The following is a 20,774-nucleotide window of genomic DNA, read 5'->3' as shown; positions in this document are numbered from 1 at the left end:
AAATGTGGATTCAAAGTTAAGAGTATTTATAAAATTCTTCCAGCAGAAAGAATCAAATGTTATAAAAATGTGAAATTCTATCTGATAAATTTTAAACTGTGACTGAGTGACAAGGTTGAGGTTTAGTATAGAGTAAACTTCAGGGTTACAAATCTTATCTGTGCAGTTGAAAAACAGCAGGTCAGTGTTTGTCTTTGGTCTATTTTTTTTATTTTTTTAAACAGAGACTTCTTGTTTAAATTAAACTGAGCTAAACTTTTTGCTATTGTTTTTCCTCCACAGATCATAGCATATCAGCCATACGGTCGCTCTGTAGACTGGTGGGCATATGGAGTTCTGCTCTATGAAATGCTTGCAGGACAGGTAAGTTGTACAAACCCACATACACCTCCACAATGGAACTTTGCTGTCTACAGAAAATGCTAAGACCTTCACACAGAAACAAGGTTTCTCACAGATTGCTCACACCTACATTTTTCCCACATATCTTAGAAGCAGCACGGCTCTGCTGGTGCCTAAATGAATTCAGATGGTGATGCTTAGTAAAGATCTCAACGCCAGATCATCATAAACACGTGGTATATTAATATAGACACCTTTTAATGTATTAGGTTTAGTTTTAGAGTCATACAGTGGGGCAAAAAAGTATTTAGTCAGCCACCGATTGTGCAAGTTCCCCCACCTAAAATGATGACAGAGGTCAGTAATTTGCACCAGAGGTACACTTCAACTGTGAGAGACGGAATGTGAAAAAAAAATCCATGAATCCACATGGTAGGATTTGTAAAGAATTTATTCGTAAATCAGGGTGGAAAATAAGTATTTGGTCAATAACAAAAATACAACTCAATACTTTGTAACATAACCTTTGTTGGCAATAACAGAGGTCAAACATTTACTATAGGTCTTTACCAGGTTTGCACACACAGTAGCTGGTATTTTGGCCCATTCCTCCATGCAGATCTTCTCGAGAGCAGTGATGTTTTGGGGCTGTCGCCGAGCAACACGAACTTTCAACTCCCGCCACAGATTTTCTATGGGGTTGAGGTCTGGAGACTGGCTAGGCCACTCCAGGACTTTCAAATGCTTCTTATGGAGCCACTCCTTTGTTGCCCGGGCGGTGTGTTTTGGATCATTGTCATGTTGGAAGACCCAGCCTCGTTTCATCTTCAAAGTTCTCACTGATGGAAGGAGGTTTTGGCTCAAAATCTCACGATACATGGCCCCATTCATTCTGTCCTTAACACGGATCAGTCGTCCTGTCCCCTTGGCAGAAAAACAGCCCCATAGCATGATGTTTCCACCCCCATGCTTCACAGTAGGTATGGTGTTCTTGGGATGCAACTCAGTATTCTTCTTCCTCCAAACACGACGAGTTGAGTTTATACCAAAAAGTTCTACTTTGGTTTCATCTGACCACATGACATTCTCCCAATCCTCTGCTGTATCATCCATGTGCTCTCTGGCAAACTTCAGACGGGCCTGGACATGCACTGGCTTCAGCAGCGGAACACGTCTGGCACTGCGGGATTTGATTCCCTGCCGTTGTAGTGTGTTACTGATGGTGACCTTTGTTACTTTGGTCCCAGCTCTCTGCAGGTCATTCACCAGGTCCCCCCATGTGGTTCTGGGATCTTTGCTCACCGTTCTCATGATCATTTTGACCCCACGGGATGAGATCTTGCGTGGAGCCCCAGATCGAGGGAGATTATCAGTGGTCTTGTATGTCTTCCATTTTCTGATGATTGCTCCCACAGTTGATTTTTTCACACCAAGCTGCTTGCCTATTGTAGATTCACTCTTCCCAGTCTGGTGCAGGTCTACAATACTTTTCCTGGTGTCCTTCGAAAGCTCTTTGGTCTTGGCCATGGCGGAGTTTGGAGTCTGACTGTTTGAGGCTGTGGACAGGTGTCTTTTATACAGATGATGAGTTCAAACAGGTGCCATTCATACAGGTAACGAGTGGGGGACAGAAAAGCTTCTTACAGAAGACGTTACAGGTCTGTGAGAGCCAGAGATTTTCCTTGTTTGAGGTGACCAAATACTTATTTTCCACCCTAATTTACGAATAAATTCTTTACAAATCCTACCATGTGAATTCATGGATTTTTTTTTCACATTCTGTCTCTCACAGTTGAAGTGTACCTCTGGTGCAAATTACTGACCTCTGTCATCATTTTAAGTGGGGGAACTTGCACAATCGGTGGCTGACTAAATACTTTTTTGCCCCACTGTATATAAATCTCTTTACGCAGTCACAATATTATGGCTTACCGTCCTTTTGTGAACAATAACTCAAATCCTAATAACATAAAACATCACATTTTTAGAGTGAAAAAGTATTTTGACACAATTCTACTCTTAAACAACACTGGTTGGTTCAAGTCTTCTTATAGTGAGCTTGTTTGTTTTACAGTACTACTGTTCTTGTTTATTTATGGATGCAGCATGGTGTGCTGCGAGGAGACATGAGTCAATATTCTTCAGGTGAACACATCAATAACATGTTGGCTGGTACAGAAGTGCTTCTTTTAGAATAAGTGCAAGTCAAGAGAAAGTGGACATGAAGCTTTCTGAGGAGGTTTTCATGTACTGCATCTGGAGTTACTAGTTAAGACTCTCTTTCCTTCAAATTATAATTTGTGTGCAAGCTAGGCCAGTAAAATATTCTAACTTGACCCAACTTTTTTGACCCCTGATGTGTTTGGGAAGCTTAATTATCTACTGTTATGCTAATATAGCATCAGTCTGAAAATGATAATGGTCCACACATTGGTTAAATTGTTTTAACTTAATACACTGTTTATTAATATATATAACAATTCATAGTGTCATAGTCATCAACGAATCAGTACAAAAATGACTTTAAATCACTTTAAGACATTATTGAGTCAAAGTGAAGCATCTTTAAAAAGGCCCAGAGTAAATGCAAAAGCATAATTGTATTGTTTACGTTAATCTAATTAGCTCAGAGAGCAAGTGGCTGTTAAACAATTAACAAAGACTTTATTCAGACGTTCCCTTCCTCTGTCCCTGCCTTGTGTGAAATTGGGTAAAGGGGGCATGACGCAGACAGGCTACCTCTAGTCGAAGAGGCCAGCGGAGTGGAAATGACGAATAATTCATTTTATGGACTGTCAAAACACCCACATTATGGTTACTGATGATAACAACTCAGTGAGCAGGGGAAGAGAGCTGGGTCATCCACTCCATTTTTCCCTGCAAGGTCTTCCTATGAAACTTATTCTCCACTAATAATATTTTTTCATATCTTTATTGTTCTTGTTGTCTTTATTTGTACGTAGCTCTGTTCAGTTGAACTGTTTTTTTCTGCTCTCTTTTTATTCATAAGAGAAAACTGTTGAGTTTACTTGTCTATAAAAGAAAGTACAAACCGCAAATGTTTAGAGAGCAGCAACCATTTATATATATGTTGTGTGTCCTAACACACTTAGTGTTGTCTTTTTTGACTCACAGCCTCCATTTGATGGTGAAGATGAGGATGAGTTGTTCCAGTCCATTATGGAGCACAATGTGTCCTACCCCAAGTCGATGTCCAAAGAAGCTGTCTCTATCTGCAAAGGGGTGGGTGAACTTGACAATGAAACATGATTTGCCATTCATCAGTTTTTGTGGTTTTAGCAGAAAGTCAGAAATATGTCAGTTGAGTTAAGTTTTATTTATATAGTGCCAATGTACAAGGCACTTTATATTGCAAGGAAAAGACCCTACAATAGTAGAAAGAAACCCACAGCATATGGATGACCCCCTGGGCGACAACACGTGCTAAGAGTGGGGAAAAAACTCTCTTGTAAAGGAACAAAATGACCAGTTTGGGTAAGAGGGAAAGGACAGCTGAGGATATATGAGTCCGTTTGGTACTAAAGAAAAAAACCACAACTGTCGTTGTTTTTTAATTTTTGCTTTTAAACACATTCATAAAAACTCATTCAACTAAACATTCAATGTGAGAGACGTTTATTCTCCTGTTTGGAACTGTTTCTTCTGAGAAGCTTTCACACTTTCCCTGACGAAGCTCTGCAGCCTTCACTCTCTTCACTGAGGCTAACATAAATGAACCTCCTGGAAGAGGGCTAAAAGCTCTTACTGCTACTTCAGGTTTTGAAGAGTATTATTTGTCACTGACCATGAGAAGTAAAGCTTAATTTTGCAGGAAGAATGAAACGTGGTCTCTTTTAAATACTGTCCGGGAACTCATCTAAAAGTCCCTTTCTTCTTCCCACTCAGTCCCCACGTCTATGGCCTATATATTATTAAAATACTGAAGAGGAATTCTAGTGGATCATTCAATATACTCATCACAAGTCAGACTGTATCACCAGGCTCATGTGCACTTGTTCCACTGGGTATGACTGTATGGAAAAAGTGTACTGTCAGACTGAATTCCCTCTTGAGCTGGTTCGTCTGTGGTGTAAATTATTCAGGGGTCCTTTTGGTCTCATCAATTTTGAAAAACAGTGGATGTTTCTAATTTACAGCCAAGGTTATCATGCATCAGGAAGCATGCTTACACACTAACACTAAAGGGTGCAGTGCCAAGAAAATGTAATAATCCCTCCCTGATTTCTTAACTTTTGCATATTTGTCACGCTCACATATTTCAGATCATCAGACACATTTTAATATTAGAATGATATTTGTGTGTGGGGAGGATTCTGTGGAGCTGGATTTGTGGAAAGGTTGGAGTCCTGTTATGTCTGACATGAAACTAACACAGTGTTTTATAAAAAGAACGTCATACCAAGAGTCAAACATGGTGGTGGTAGTGTGATGGTTTGGGATGCTTTGCTGCTTTGGGACGATTTACTGTAACTGATGGAACCATGAATTCTGCTCTCTAGCAGAAAATCCTGAAGGAGAATGTCTGTCCATCAGTTCATGGACTTAAATCAGATTGCGATGCTTTGGCATCTCCTTAAACAGGGTGTTCATGCTTGAAAAACCTCCAGTGTGGTTGAATTACAACAATTCTGCATAGAAGAGTTTGCAAAAATGTCTCCACAGTGAGATGAAAGACTCATTTCTAGTTATTGCAAACCTTTATTTGCTGTTTCAGCTCCCAAGGGTTCCAAAACCAGTTATTAGGTTTAGCAGGGAATTACTTTTTATACCGGGACATGTAGGTTTGGATAGATTTTCTTTTTCTCTCCCCTAAATTAAATCATCATTTAAAAACTGTCTTTTGTACTTACTCAGGTTACCTCTGTCTAATAAATAAAATATGAATGATGATCTGGTACATATAAGGGTGACAAATATGCAACAAACTAAGAAATCAGTAAGGGGGCACAGAATAAAGACTCTAGAGAGACTTTTCCTCTTTTTCTGTCAGCCTGCCATAAATACTGAGCTGTCTAATTTCAGACCAATTTTTCTACAAGTACATTTGTTAGGATGTTTTTCTTTTGTATTAGGAGTGTTTCACATTTCTCTGCATCTCTGGTACACATATTTCAAAATAATGTTACTAGGAAATGTAACTTGAGACAATGTACAGTGTTAGTATTTTAATGGAGATGTCTAACATGTGGAGCAGAGTTTAGTATTTGTTGTGTTGGCTCATTACTGGCCTTGTTGGTCACTGACCTCACAGAATGCACTAACCAGGACTGTTAGCAAGTCTGTTTCAGCAGTTATTGGCAAATAGCTTCTGGATTCCACAGAGGGGAAGTAAGTGGTACATAGGGTCAGTGCAAGTCAAGCAAGAAAAAATAGTGGGTTATTAATATTGTGTGCCTAATTTTATTTTAGCACAAGAATGTTTGACAGCAATGACATCATAAAAAGAGTTTCTAGGACACTGAATTAAATGAAAACACAGTGAAAATCTGAGTGAGCTATAGTTTATTCAATCAGGGAATAAACAAGAAGGCAAAACATGCACATTAATTGGACCTTAGATGTAAAGAAATACATGTTTTTTTTTGAGGATGACCTGAATTTTATGTACATTGCATATGACAGTTAATAGATATCTATGAAATCAAAATTGGTCAGTAAAATTATATTTAAAAACTCATTTTATTTGTTATACTTGGAAGGTGTTGAGAAACAGAACCGCACACATTTATGTTTTTGTGAGCCTACAGTGAATTTAATAGTGAAAGTGGCAGTAGTTTTATTTCTGTCCAGAGGCTATGCAAAGTCAATGAGCTGTGCATTAATACGCTTTGTCTCCCTGTCTCTCCCTCGACTCCACTTGTGTCTCTTTGTCCTCCTCTGTCCTTTCTCCTTTATTTTTCTTAGCTTTGTGTATGTGTGGGTTTGCACACAAAAGTATAATACAAATTCTATGGGGACTTAACTCTGTTTGCAGTCGTATTTTGGGCTCCTGTCTTCCTTTCTGCCTTTGAAAAAGACTTGGTTTAAGTTTACTCTGAATTAGATAAGTAGTACTAATGGTTAAGTGTAAGGTAGGTTTACTGGAATTTAGTGGCAGCCAGTGTATTGTCCTCTGAAGTGGAAGAAGCAGAAATATGTGCCTGTACTAGTCTTAGCCCGACTCCCTGTCCCTGTTGGGCAGGGCGTCTGCGATTTTTCTCACTGGATATATATATATATATATATATATATATATATATATATATATATATATATATATATATATATATATATATATATATATATATATATATATATATATATTGCTTGACAGCAGCCCAATCCAATGATGTAAGTCAGAAAAAGCTAGGTAAAAAAAAAAAAGATAGATTTAGGTTAAAAAGGTAACAGGAATGCTATTTTAAATGTAGAAGGTATTCATCTGGATGTACAGTAGTCTCAGTAGATCAAATGTTCACGAGGCCTGCAGGATACTTCCTGGTTTTTAAAGGATCATGATTATGATAGAGTTTCCTGCCCCATCATGCCCTTTCTTTTTGAATCGCTCCAAATTCTCCTTTTCTCACTTTTCTTCTCGATTCTCAACTGCCTCGCCCCTGCTGCCCAATCCGTCAGATCTTAACTATTTTATGTTCTCAGCAGGAACAGCAGGGTGGTGTCAAGGTTATGTAAACTTTTGGAAAACGTGCAGCTAAACTGTTTGCTGCCAGTTCATGATGTGGTGAAGTTTTTGAAGTTTGAGTGTTAACAGTTGGCAGACAGGATGATCAAAGGCTTCCTCTGAAATGTCAACACTAGACTTGCAGTTTTCTGATGGTAATTTTCACATCACACTTATGCAAAGTTATTCGAGTGCTCAAGATCCAGAACAAGTTTGAGTGTTTGATACTGTGGTGAGCCAGCAGCCGATTTCAAGTACATTTCAGCAGGATTGCAGCAGGATGCTTTCTTGGTGTCACCGACAGTCCTGTAAAAGGCTGCAAAGGACTTTTTCTTCCTTGTCAACAGCTGTCTGGTGCACTCTGCCAGCTGAATGCATGCCATTAGTTCAGATGTGACCGAGCCCACAGCCTTAAGGGACTTGCAGAAAGGAAACCGACTGACTCCTCAGGACTTGCCTGACCCTCTGCAGGTACTTGGTGGTTGCAGCTTTTCTAGCGGCCTCTTCATGGTTCCCATTCGCCTGCGGGATCCCAAGGTACTTGTAACTGTCCTCTATGTCTGCAATGTTGCCTTCTGGTAGTTCAATCCCCTCAGTTCTGACTACCTTCCCTCTCTTTGTTACCATCCGACTACACTTCTCCAGTCCGAACGACATTCCAATGTCATTGCTGTATATCCTGGTAGTGTGGATCAGTGAATCGATGTCTCGTTCACTCTTGGCATACAGCTTGATGTCATCCATGTACAGGAGGTGGCTGACAACTGCTCCGTTCCGTAGTCGGTATTGTTAATGATCTCACTGAGGGGGTTCAGGCCTATGCAGAACAGCAGTGGGGACAGAGCATCTCCTTGGTAGATCCCGCACTTGATGGTGACTTGTGCTATGGGCTTGGAGTTGGCCTCTAGTGTTGTACGCCACATCCCCATTGAGTTCCTGATGAAGGCTCTTAGGGTCCCATTGATCTTGTACAATTCTAAGCATTCCAGTATCCAGCTGTGGGGCACTGAGTCATAGGCCTTCTTGTAATCAATCCAGGCAGTGCACAGGTTGGTCAGTCTGGTCTTGCAGTCTCGGCTGACTGTTCTGTCTACCAGTAGCTGGTGTTTTGCGCTGCTGGTATTCTTGCCAGTCCCTTTCTGTGCCCCACTCATGTATTGACCCATGTGCCTGTTCATCTTAGCCGATATGATGCCTGACAGGAGCTTCCATGTAGTACTGAGGCAGGTTATTGGTCGGTAGTTGGAGGGGACCGGTCCCTTCTTGGGGTCCTTGGGGACCGTTCGACCTTCGGTTAGCCATTCCGAGTGTCTCTCGTTAACTAGCAGCTGGTTCATTTGTGCTGCCAGATGCTCGTGGAGTGCAGTCAGCTTCTTCAGCCAGTAGGCGTGAACCATGTCGGGCCCTGGTGCTGTCCAACTCTTCATACTGGAGACCCTTTCTTGGATATCTGCCACTGTGATGGTTACTGGACCCTGTTCAGGGAGGTCGCTATGGTCTGCCCTCAAATCCACTAGCCACTGAGCATTGCCGTTATGGGTTGCGTCCTTCTCCTATATGCTCTTCCAGTATTGCTCCGTCTCCAGCCTTGGTGGTGCTGTTCTCTTATTGTTCCCTTGCCACTGAGAGTACAGTAGAGTTCTGTGGAGAACAGCTGGTTTATTCTCCTGCCTTCTATCTCTCTGGTGTACCTCCTCAAGCGGTTGGCCAAGGCTGTGAGTCTTTGCTTGGCAGTTTGCTGTATTTCTTATGCACCTTCTTTGTCGCACCTTTCTGTATCTCCGTTAGTTGGCTAACCTCCCTCCGTGCTACTTTGATCTTGCCCTCTAGCCTCCTTCTCCATGGAGGGTACTGCCCCTTGTGGCTGTTCAACTTGTAGCCAAGCATCTCACTGATCACTGCTGCCGTATTGTAGATCAGCTTGTTAGTGTCGGTAATCGTGGTTGTAGGTATCGTCCGTAGTGCTGCATTAACATCATCTAGCAGACCTTCTGAGGGTACTTCACGTAATCTTGGTAACCGGCTACGGGGGATCCAGGTTTCAAGCTTGGCCATGATCCTATTTTTCAGGTCAGTTCCTCTCGCACTCAACGATCCTTCTCCTATCGCACTTGGGGCTATGTACCCAATCTCGGGTGGGGGTGATGATATCTCCCCTCCTGACTCCTCCTTGCCGTAGCATTTGTGTTGTACCTCATCAATCTCTAGCTGTGAGAGCAGTCCCTTCTTTCGAATGTTGGAACACTGAGCTACTAGTTGTTTCGCCGTCATTGTTGGGTATCGAAGAATCCATAGGTCCATATATATATATATATATATATATATATATATATATATATAGCACACCCTGCACAAAAATACCAAAGCAATGAGATCAATGTAAGCATTTAACTCAGATTTTTCATTCATTGTCGTTAATTTATCCAGGTGAAAAGTCTTGAGATCTAAATCTCATTTCCAAGAGAGACCTGGACAGCAGGGCAGCAAAAGTTATAACAAATACATAGTGTTTTTTCTTTGGAGTGTTAATACCGAACTCCACCAGGTTCTGCATCCATCTCCAAATGAGCACTTTGCTTTCTGTTGCACTTCAGTCAGGGCAAATCACCAAACTGTAACGAGAGAGCAGGTGCAAAATGTGTTTGTAAAACATACTCTAGTAATATTCCAGATACACATACACACATAACAATTTATATTCCATTATGAGTCTTGCTTCTGTGCATTTCAAATATTTTGTCTGCATATTTCCCACTGGTACGGTGGCTCTAATTTTGTAGTCAGCAAGAAGGTAAAGGCAACTGAAAAGTCAGGAAAGAAACATTTAAGTTTCTTGTCATTTCCAGCACATTATTTGAACATTTATTTTTAACTAATGCCAGTGGCCTTCTGCTTAATTTAAAACAAGGACAGGTTGTTTGGTGGTTTTGCTTCCTTTGGGTCCCTGCATCTTGTTTTACTTTTTAACAAAGTCGTCGCTCGATGTGCGATTAGAAGTGGCAGCGGTTCTCTGAAGGCAGAGCATGCAGCGGGAGAGAGGAAAAAACCCCAATGATATCACTCTTTTTAAGACCCATCTGTTTAGCTGTCATTTGGTCACCTAGTAAAGAGGTGGAGTCACATTATGAAACATGAAACACAGCAGTGAAAGAACTGAGCTGGAAGTTTAGTTCAGAGAGATAAAACGAGTGTTTACCAGTGTTTCAGGATCTTCAGTGCTCCACAATATTAAAATAAATCTTTATTATCATTATTATTATTATTATCCTTAATCTAACTGTATTTTTTTTGTGCGTGTGTGTGGCCATGAGCAGTTGATGACTAAACACCCATCCAAACGTCTGGGCTGTGGCGCTGAGGGAGAGAGGGACATCAGAGAACACGCCTTCTTCAGACGCATCGATTGGGAACGTCTCGAGAACAGAGAGATACAGCCCCCCTTTAAGCCTAAAGTGGTAAGTCTTAAAGCACACATAGGCTACATGTATGGAATTACTGTAACCAAGGTTAAGATAATTGGTAGCTTTCCGAGATAACTTTAACTTTCATTAAAATAAGGCCGGCAGCGTTTATCTGTCAGTCATTTTAAGTATGCTGGTCATCAGTATTTCATCCTACTCACTGCACACAGCACTGCAGTTTGCATCATGCACCACAATGGAAAAATTAGAACCCCTTTTCTTTTATCATATAACTGTTATTTATGCATTTATTATTATTTTTTTTGTATTATCTGTCAGTAATTTAAATCCTTCTAACAACGGGCCCTCTTTGTGTCATACTGTTTTCTCTCACACACGTTTCAATGCTTGATGCAGTTTAGAGGTTGGAAGGGAGACTATACTTGAATACCTATAGAAACATTTATATCCTGTTAACATTATTATTAATTCATAATAAAAAGTGGCTTCAGGTGATCTCCTCTCGGTCTTAAGCACATGTAAACACATGCAAACAAGACAAGTAGATAAATACAACCTTGTGAACTGCATATATCTATAAAGAACAGATGTGCTTATCTCAACATGACAAATCTGTTATGGCAAGGCATCTAATAGCCCTCTGCTGTGTTCTCTACTCCCTGGGGGACTATCTGTTCTTGGCTGTTTGTTTACGAACTTCTGTCTCAGCCTTCAGTCAGATTTGTCTCAATACGCACAAAAACTCAAGAGTTACTGGTTAAAACTTATTAGATTACTGTACACAACCAGAGTAATGCATCTTCACGATGCCTCATACTTTATATCTATTGGCTGATTGCTGTATGAATTTATATGTTCACAAATTTTGTCTTAGATTTGCAGTATTCAGACGTTCATTACTTGGTGTTTTTCAAATGGTGGATAATGTCAGAAAATAATCTAGACAAAGTTATATTTTATGAAGTATTAAACACCCAAATATAGGCGATCCAGCGACGCTAAATGAGATTTATATATAAGTTTATCTGTGGATCAAAAACTATATAGACACAAGTACAGACAAAGCAATTTCAGATTATCCTTATCTATGCAAGCCACACAGTGTGCTTACTTTCCTAAGGGGTTCATTAGCATTTGATCCATTCTCTTTTAAAGCTCTACAAAGGCCCTCCAAACAGTATTTCTTGATTGTGTTATAAAACGCACCATAAAGATTTTCTTCATCCAAAAAATTAACATCATGTCACATGACATGAGTTAATGTTTATTTAAGGATTTTGTAAAGTTTATATTAAACAGATTCATTCCTGTGAAGGAGAAATGACGGAAAACTCCCAGATGACCCCTCCTTTCTGGTCTTTCCCCATCTGCTTTATTTATCCACACACACACGCACACACACTCTCCACCAGCCATTCTGTCATGTTGTGTTTGGCTCTTTAGCAGCCAGATATCAAAAACTCTTTGACCAACTTGGTTAAAAGTATACCTGGGAGTATACCTTGGAAGTTTGTTCAGAGAATTACAAATTCAGCTGCCTCCTTGGCTGCTGAATTTGCAAGAGGGCATATGATGACAATGTTTTAATTAGTTGTCATGCACCTTTTAAAACCGCCAACGAAATGCCCTCTGGTATTTCTAAAACCATATCTCCATTAAGAAGTAAATGGCCTGTATTTGTATAGCGCTTTACTTAGTCCCTATGGACCCCAAAGCACATACACTACATTCAGTCATCCACCCATTCACACACTGGTGATGGCAAGCTACACTGTAGCCACAGCTGCCCTGGGGCGTACTGACAGAGGTGAAGCTGCCGGACACTGGCGCCACCAGGCCCTCTGACCACCACCAGTAGGCAACGGGTGAAGTGTCTTGCCCAAGGACACAACGACAGAGACTGTCAGCCGGGGCTTAAACCGGCAACCTTCCAATTACAAGACGAACTGCCAACTCTTGAGCCACGATCGCCCCTAAATTAAGCATAAGTGCTATAGCACCTTGTGAAAAAGATGACAAGCAAGTCAGTGTGACTGCTTCCTGCCTCACAGCTTACTTTAAGTCTCAGAGGCACGAATCGGCATAGTTACAACAGGTAAGTTGGAAAACATCGTTTATTCAGGTAAATCCATCACTGAAGAGGAGTACTGTTTACACAACATTGTGATGTCATGGTGTTCTCACTTATTTGCTCTGTCTGTTAATGTGTGCAAAAGTGAGCATTAGGATCTGACTGTGATACAGTCTCACTTTAATACACATTAATACTTGTCATTATCCTTGCCTCTGGTGGAAGATTTACTTTATTGCAACAATTTTTTTTTCCATCAGTAAAAGATTTGATTAAATGCAGTTACTTACTGCACGCTCTTGTATTCTTATATAACTCAGCAGATATTGCATGACCACAACACATTCACACATCAACAACAAGGAGAGTGCGAGCACATATGTACGAGATGTGTTGTTGGCGATCCAATGTGTTGTTTTTGAATATAAACAAGACCAATGGTGTTACTGAAGAACATAATATATCATCCTGACTGGATCGAATGGTTTATAATGTGCAGTAAAATAGCTGATCTAATGTGACTGCAGTCCATTGTAACCCATTAATGGTGATTGACAGTGGTAGGAATGTCTATTAAGAATTTAAAACACAAGATGGAGAGCCTTACCACTGGAGTAATCTACTACCCACTCAAGAACTCAGTGTCATAAACATAGTGGGAGGAAATCAGTCTTAGAGTTTCGTAACAGCAGATCCAGGCTCAGAACTGTACAGCGTTGTATGTCTCACAGTAAATACCTAATTATTGGCTTGGGACAATTAATAGAACTGTTACATTAAATATAGCCTGAAGTCACTCTGATTTCCAGTGAGCCATGTGAAATTTGATACAGCTTTAACATAATGCTCATTTGTCTTGTTAAACCAAGCTGTAGGCGTAAGCTGCAAATGACATGTGCTTTGTCAACAATTGGTTATTTCAGAGTCAGATCTCAGTGTATAGTTATAAAGAGCACACATTTTGCAGCACATCAATCATGTAGAGCACATATGTTTGCAGATTTCAATATAGACTGCATTTCTTTAAACAGAAAAATATATATAGTAGGTCACTTAGTGCTCTATATGTGTGTGTGCCTGTATCCATTACATATTCATTTTGTAGTTTTCTTCTGTTTCAACCCTCAAGGGCTCCAGTTCTTCTAATAAGGTGAATCCTGACCTCTTCCATGTAGTTTTCTGCTGAGTGTGCTGGGTTTTCCTGAAAATGCTTTGCGTTTGTATGTGCGGGTAAATGTATGTGTGGAGGAAGTGTAAATATAAAAGGTTAAAGGAGATTAAGGACAAACAGAGGTGGAATCATTCCTTGCATTTACGCCTTGTCTCTGCGTTCGTTTGCTGCACAAGCCTGCAAGTTTGTTGCCGCGTAGGGGGTGGTAATCAATATCGTAGGGAGAAAGAAAGGTCTCTGTGAAGTTGAAGGCAGGTAAAAGCATGCAAATGTCCATGCTCTTGGCATAGTGCATGTTTGCATGGATCTAATAGGTGCAGAGAAGTTGGAAAGATGACAGAGGTGGAAAGATAATAATTAACATTTTTGAATGCTCCCTGCAGCCATGTAAAGACACTTATGGTCTATCATGTCCATCTCGCTGTGCCATTTAATACAATGTTGTTTCTGATTTCATACATCTCCTTCTCACAACTTACCAAATATGTTCCTGTCTTTTTAATCCACTCCTCTTCTTTCTTTTCTCCCTGTGCATCTTTCCTTGCTCAATCTCACTTCATCCGCCTTATGACAGCTTCGGAATTGCAATCAATACACTAGCTGCACCCAGCTGGGAGACTTTTACCATCTGTATCTATTGGACCGGGTGTCAGATAGCATGAGGGACATTGTCTGTGCAGTAGAATGATTGTCATGGCAGGCTCACTTAGCGTTGATCCACTGTTCCATTATTGTGCTGAATGCTGTGACCGTTCAACTGTGTACTGCAGGTAGCAGACACACAATTAAATGCCAGCAACATTCAGCTAACTGTGTTGGTATTTGCTATGAAACCAGGCCGATTTCTTCAGAGTACAAGACACTTGATGCCCACACGTTTGACGCCTACTTGTGGATGGCCGATAGTGTTTATGTCAAAAAGAAGTAGGTCAAAGCTGCTGATTGATAGTAAATGAAGGCAAGGATGCAGGGCAAGACAGAGTGGGAGGACTTAGTCACTGCACAGAAGTCTTGGAACATTGGAACGTTGAAGGAAGGGATGTGCATGGCTCATAGGATGCACGCACAGGCACACACACTAAGAAAATGATGGCAATATGGGTGATTTTTGAGTCACTGTGGCTTTGGGAAATAAGAGGCAAACACCGTTGCCTTTTGCTAAGGATACGAGCCTTTCCTCTTGTTTTTTTGTTGTTCATTTTGAAGTTTTATTTATTATGTGTTTTTGATTTGAGGTCAAGAGAAATCGACTCTTTATCACATTTTCTGTAAAATCTTTGAACTTATTGGTTTCCCATCAAACACAGTTTATCTGTCACGGACCAAATTTGTAACTACAACACTGCAATATCTTATAGTCAAAAGACGTATTTAAAGAAATATTTTGGGTTGGGTTTTTACAAGTTGAATTCATTGGAGCACAGCCAGTATGCAGTTTGCAATACAAACTTTTGATTTCATCTCTCTTTTATCTTTCTGCACCAGTAATCACAGGCTTCAGCTGTACTTTGCAATTTAGTCACATTATGGCCTTGTGAGAGCTAAAAAGCAAAGAAATTTCCCTACAGATAAGCTGTTCAGATCCAAAGCACATTTCTGGAAAACCTTTTCTTCCACACTTTGACTGATGTTCTCCCTTAAGTGGTTCGTTGATGTTGACAAACTAGCAACCCAACAAAGAAAACATAATGTTTGGAAGACGATGAGAACAGAGTGCTTCCCAGGCCGCTGGCTTCAGGGAGCTGAAGGTAGAGAAAAAAGAGGAAGAGAGAGTCTTGGCACAACTCTTAATGGAGGCAGGCACTCATTTGTCATCCTAAGTAGCTGAGTGTTCTTTTAATATGCTTGGGCACAGAGGCGTGCACGTCTGTATGTGTGCAGTGAGAGAGGGAGGGAGATTAAAGATGAGAGAAAGTAGGTCAAAAACCCATGTAGGACACTGTGTCACTATGTATGAGAGGATGTATCAGCAGCATCATAGCCTTGGTCTCACCCAATCAAGGTTGGTTGAATCACATAGTAAAAAATAGGAGTTGTAAGACCAGCCTTGTGCTTTTCCAGCAGAGCATGTTTGTGCGCCTAAAAAGTCACAAAAACACTGAGACCATGTTTCCAAGACAGTGGGTCAAAAGATAATCTTCTTTTTTTTTTGTTCTTTATTTTCCTATATTCAACATACAGAATATGGTATTTTCTCATCAAAGTCCTTTACTTGGAGTGTGACGATCTGACGCCAGGAGCTAAACTGTTTACTCAGCGCTTGGTGCTGCGAGGGGTAAAAACAACACTAACCACTGTCACAGTGGTTTCTGTTGACAAAAGGGGGGGAAAAAAGCTCACATATGCTTTACGTACACACTGGTTAGAGTATTGCTTGAGAGCAGAAGCCTCATGTCACAAGGAGTTTTGTGACCTAGAAAGGAACATCTTGGTGCTGGAGATTGTCGTTGGAGGTCAGAGTTAAAAATGTGCTGCTTCACTTCAGCGATGGATTGCCAGTGATGGATAGAAGAAGACAAGTGGGCAGCAGAGACGCAGCGGTGGAAGGATGCTAGCGATTACCCATCAGGTGCCCGCTGTGTGCGAAGCAGAAAATTCAGAGGCCCCCCACCACACACGCACACAGAGAGTCACATCTTGATGTGCGTCTTTGCCCTCTATCTACTCTGACAGGGTGGTGATGGCTTAGAGCGAATGTCACCTGTCAGTGACAACAGTCGCAATCAAAAACCTCACACACAAACACACGCCTCTTAGAAACAGCAGTGTCTTATGTTTTCATCGTATGTTGTGTTCACATCACCTGGCACGCTCTGTCTAGCCTCCTAAAAAAATAGTAAAGAGAAAATAAAAATAGAAATGTCTGCACCTTCATACTTGTGTGTTTACTTGACAAACAAAGACAGGCATACCTTAACACACACACATAAAAACAGAATTTCCTGTATGCACAGTGACAGTGATGTCAATTTAAGCATGCATAGACTTAGGCAGACAGCGTTATCTTGTTTGTGAATGGAATATAGGACAACAGCGAAAAAGGTCAGTTAGTCAAGAGTTTCAAATCCAGGTCACAGTCAGTCGTGGGCTTCAAATGCCCAGATACTAATAATTAAAACTGATTGAAAGGGGCTGAAAACAAGGGGAAGACAGTATATAGTGGCTGGCCAAGCTGAAATTGCTGGTGTTCAGTGGTCATAGCGTTTACAATCCAGAGAAGGGACAGATGCTGTGATGGTGGAGATTGATGTCTGCTAGGCTTCTCTTCATGTTCTGTGTTAGAGTCTCATGGAGTTTGGCAGAGTGTGTTATGCTATCAGTCAGCTGCAGAAGTAATAATTCGTGAATCGAGTATGAACATTTATCAAGTTGTTCACTAAGTTACTAGAGTATGAGCATATGTGTATTTGGGAATTTGTGCATCCACATAGATGAAGTCTGTGTGTGGGTGGACGAGTAAATGAGGATAGAGAAGGATTTTGTTTTCCTTTTTCCTTACTGAAGACAAGGAATAATCAATCTACTTTCATTAAACAAGATAATATTTTAAAATTATTCTAAAAAATTATCAATTTGTCTGATTTCTTTACCGTCTTGCCAACCCCAGCTGGGCTGGTTAAGAGAAACCTGGACACTGAGATTCACCCTTACACCCTTACCTAGGGCTAATTTAGTATGACAATGATTGTGGGAGAAAGCAGGAGTTTCTAAATGAAAACAGGGAGAACAGCCTACTAGGAGCTTTGAACCATGAGCCTGTGGGTTTTGAGGTGCAGTGCTAACCACTGTACCACCCTACGACCCTTGGCTTTCATCATTACCTTTAGGGCAAAATTTTAAACCTGTGCTTGGAGATTGAATTGAACAAACCTTGTAGAGACTTGATCATGACAAATAAAATATTGTTTCGTTTCTGTTTCTTTGCCTTTGATACCATGGCATGCTTGTGTTTGGAAGCCACACTCCTGAACAGACAATTACAGTGGAATATGCATAACTATGAATGGCATACACAGAAACATTACTAGAAAACACTGGACATTGTAAAACAGATTTTGTACATTTATTATAAATTTCGTCTGAAGAAAAACAAGCAACTCATGTCATATCGCTGTAATTAAATATACTAAATTTATATACATATTTACACTGCACTTCTAAAAACAGTTTTTATTTTTTCCATTCGATGTGAAGAGCAACAAAATTATATGCACACCCAGGTCTGCATACATGCAAGTTCTTCCTTTGCTGAGGAATTCTCTGAAGCATTTCCGCATCTATCGTATGACGTGATCTTACTGAGTGTCCCCTCAACTCACGAGCATGAACACTTTTGACGGCGCCCATTCTATATTGCACCCCACTCATGAATATAGTAATTAACCCCTCTGTGACCTTGTTGCACCTCGATGATGTTGTCATTCTTGTTGAAGGAATAACTTTCTTCTTCTGTAACATACTTAGCTGAAGCCAAAACAAGGGCTTTGCATTGCAGCAGGTTTTCAGAGTTTTTGGAAATGGAGTGTGGCTTATCCTGGAGGTCCTGACACGATTTCCTCTCGTAGAATCAGTTCACAGTTTGTTTGTTTGAAACTGCGTTGCTGTTTCACAGCTGTGCCGATGTTGGTTCGGTATTCAGATGGGTGCGTTGTGATTCAGGTGAGCAAGATGTGGAGCATGTAATCCACATTGGGGGGGTGTCAGGTGTGAGATCTCGTCCATATCTATGCAGGTCAGAGGCAGAATGAAGAAAGGTTTTGATTAGTCGGCAGGTTAAAGCAGGAGTATTTATAGTTGTTGCCTGTTGCACATCGTCAAAATACCCAGGCTAGTGCAATGTTATTCTGCGATATGAATGACGAAGACAATAGTAGTGACTAATGATGTTAGACAACGACTATGATGAGTGTGTCCTGTGCTTTGGGCGCATTGGTGCAAAATTACCAAGTAGTTAAAAACAAATCCTGCTGAATGCAGTGGCTGCTGCCTACAAAAAATTGCTGTGTACTTGCCTTTTAAAGAGATGCAGTGTGCACACTCCTGCCTGAGCTCCACAATTTCTTCTCTGCCCTGTAGAGTCGATCTACTTGCACTTTTCAAATCATTTTCCACACGTAACGTCTAAACTGCTCCCTCTTCTCTGCTTTCTCTTTGTTTTTTTACAGTGCGGCAAAGGAGCAGAGAACTTTGACAAGTTCTTCACACGCACCCAGCCCCAGCTCACACCGCCAGATGAGCTGGTTATTGCCAACATTGACCAGGCCGAGTTCGCAGGGTTCTCTTTCATCAACCCCCAGTTTGTACACCCGTCGCTCAACAACAGCGAATGAGAAGGATGGGAAAACCTCTGTGAGGAACCTTTCTGCTCATCGCTACCCATTTAAACCAACCACCCACCTAACATCTGACTACCATTCAATCCTAATGTGTTGGTGTTATTCCTAAGCAGGATTCTAGGGCATGCACATTTTGCCAGTATATATTTTGAATTGGAGAGGCTGTATTTGTCTACAATTTAAGAAATGTATTTCTCTGCGTATAAATCTCAATGGATTGAAGTTATATTCTACAGAAATAATTGGCAGGTTGTAAATTGTATCTACTTGGATAATCACAGTATGGATATTATGTGATAATCTGAGAAACACTCGTTAGGCAGTGTAGATGCTATAGCCAAATATGAAGGAGAGGCGGTGCAGGCGTTTAAACAGCACCTTGTTGTTCAATGTTTCCTGTATAATGTTTACAGTTTTTCTCTCCTTTGATTTCATGGTGGTGGTGTAAAATGAAATGTTTTTACAAATTGATTCTAGGCAGTCTCAACTTCCAGTGTGTGTGTGTAGCAAGCCAACTGAAGGATTAACGGTGAGGTTCTAAAACATATGCAGCCTGTAAACTATCAAAGTGTTGCGTCATTTTGGCAACAAGTTCACTTGGCTTTACTGTTATCAGCCACTTTGACCTGATTGTGACAAAAAATAATAGTGTAAGCTCCCAATCCCTTGTCCTTATTAAGCTTCAGCTTGTATACTTTCCTTGTGAATGATTTTGTGGACAGTATGCGGACACACAAGTTTAACAGTGGCAGTCTTATTAACCTACCTTGAAATCAAACCGTTTACAGTTTGTCATAGTCTAACACTTTTTAGAGTTAATCACTGTTTTGTCCCATGCTACACCCACAGAGCCTCACATTGGTCTTAAATGTTGTAACAGAGACTGTAAAGAAATTTTCAGTTGCTGAACTCATGACATTTTGTATCAGTGTGCATTAACCATAAAATGTTTTATTGACTATGGTGTCATCAGCTTAAAAGCTGATAAAACACTGAAGTTCGATACAGAAATTTGATATCAAATTTGAAATCCTTTCCCGTTGCGTTGCTGTAATGAGAACAAACTTGTCTTGCATTTGGAGCCATTATTAGTTAAATCAGTTTTTGTTTTGGGGGTTTTGTTTTTACTGTTTTTACAGATTTGATCTCACTCTCATACCGTATTTTTCCATTATAGCAGAATAATATTTTAATGTACTTAAAACTGGTGTGTATCTCATCTGTAAATAATTGCAAGTTCTTTAAAAAGAAAAGAAAGTATAGCAAGTTACAGTTTTATACCAACACCTGAATGTGCTTTTATTACATCAGTTAGATAAGCCAATATTTGTATGTTAAAAGCCCAGTACAGATCAGCACTGTAACAGTTTCTTTAACAGAGTCCACATTTAGAAAGTTGTGAAACATTTGTTCTACTCTTTGTCTGAATTATATAAAATTCTTCTTTTAAAAAAATAATAATTTTTGAGCGATTTTGACTGCAAATATTGTGTGTTGATTGGATACACGTCTGGCTGTTGACCGTCCCTTCGTATCTGCATGCTGTTGGTAGGCATCATTCATGCACGTGATACATTACGGTAAATGCTGCATGCTAAAAAAGTACGAAACTCCAAAGAATAACAATGTCACAGTAATCAAAATCATGGTTTACAGTAAGTACAGATCCACTTTAATGTTTTTACTGGTTTCTTAAAGAATGGTGACCGTGATTAGCTTAACTACATGCTGGCTAAAAAAAATCCTACTG

At 40.3% G+C, this 20,774-nt stretch overlaps 1 protein-coding gene across 3 annotated transcripts in view; it reads left to right on the top strand.

Moving 5' to 3' along the window:
- Positions 1–20,281, top strand: part of prkcaa (protein kinase C, alpha, a) — a 139,066-nt gene extending 118,785 nt beyond the window's left edge. For all 3 annotated transcript variants that reach the window (XM_080302794.1, XM_026170434.2, XM_080302795.1), the window contains 4 exons: positions 283–363; positions 3,478–3,585; positions 10,339–10,479; positions 18,854–20,281. In XM_080302794.1, coding sequence (XP_080158920.1) covers positions 283–363; positions 3,478–3,585; positions 10,339–10,479; positions 18,854–19,018 — 495 coding nt within the window. In that variant the 3' untranslated portion in view covers positions 19,019–20,281. The remainder of the gene's footprint in view (positions 1–282; positions 364–3,477; positions 3,586–10,338; positions 10,480–18,853) is intronic.
- The last annotated feature ends 493 nt before the right edge of the window (positions 20,282–20,774 follow it).

The sequence above is a fragment of the Astatotilapia calliptera genome, chromosome 6, assembly GCF_964374335.1.
Source record: "Astatotilapia calliptera chromosome 6, fAstCal68.1, whole genome shotgun sequence".
NCBI lineage: Eukaryota > Metazoa > Chordata > Actinopteri > Cichliformes > Cichlidae > Astatotilapia > Astatotilapia calliptera.
Note: the sequence above shows the minus strand (reverse complement) of the source record. Positions and strands in the feature narration are given on the sequence as shown.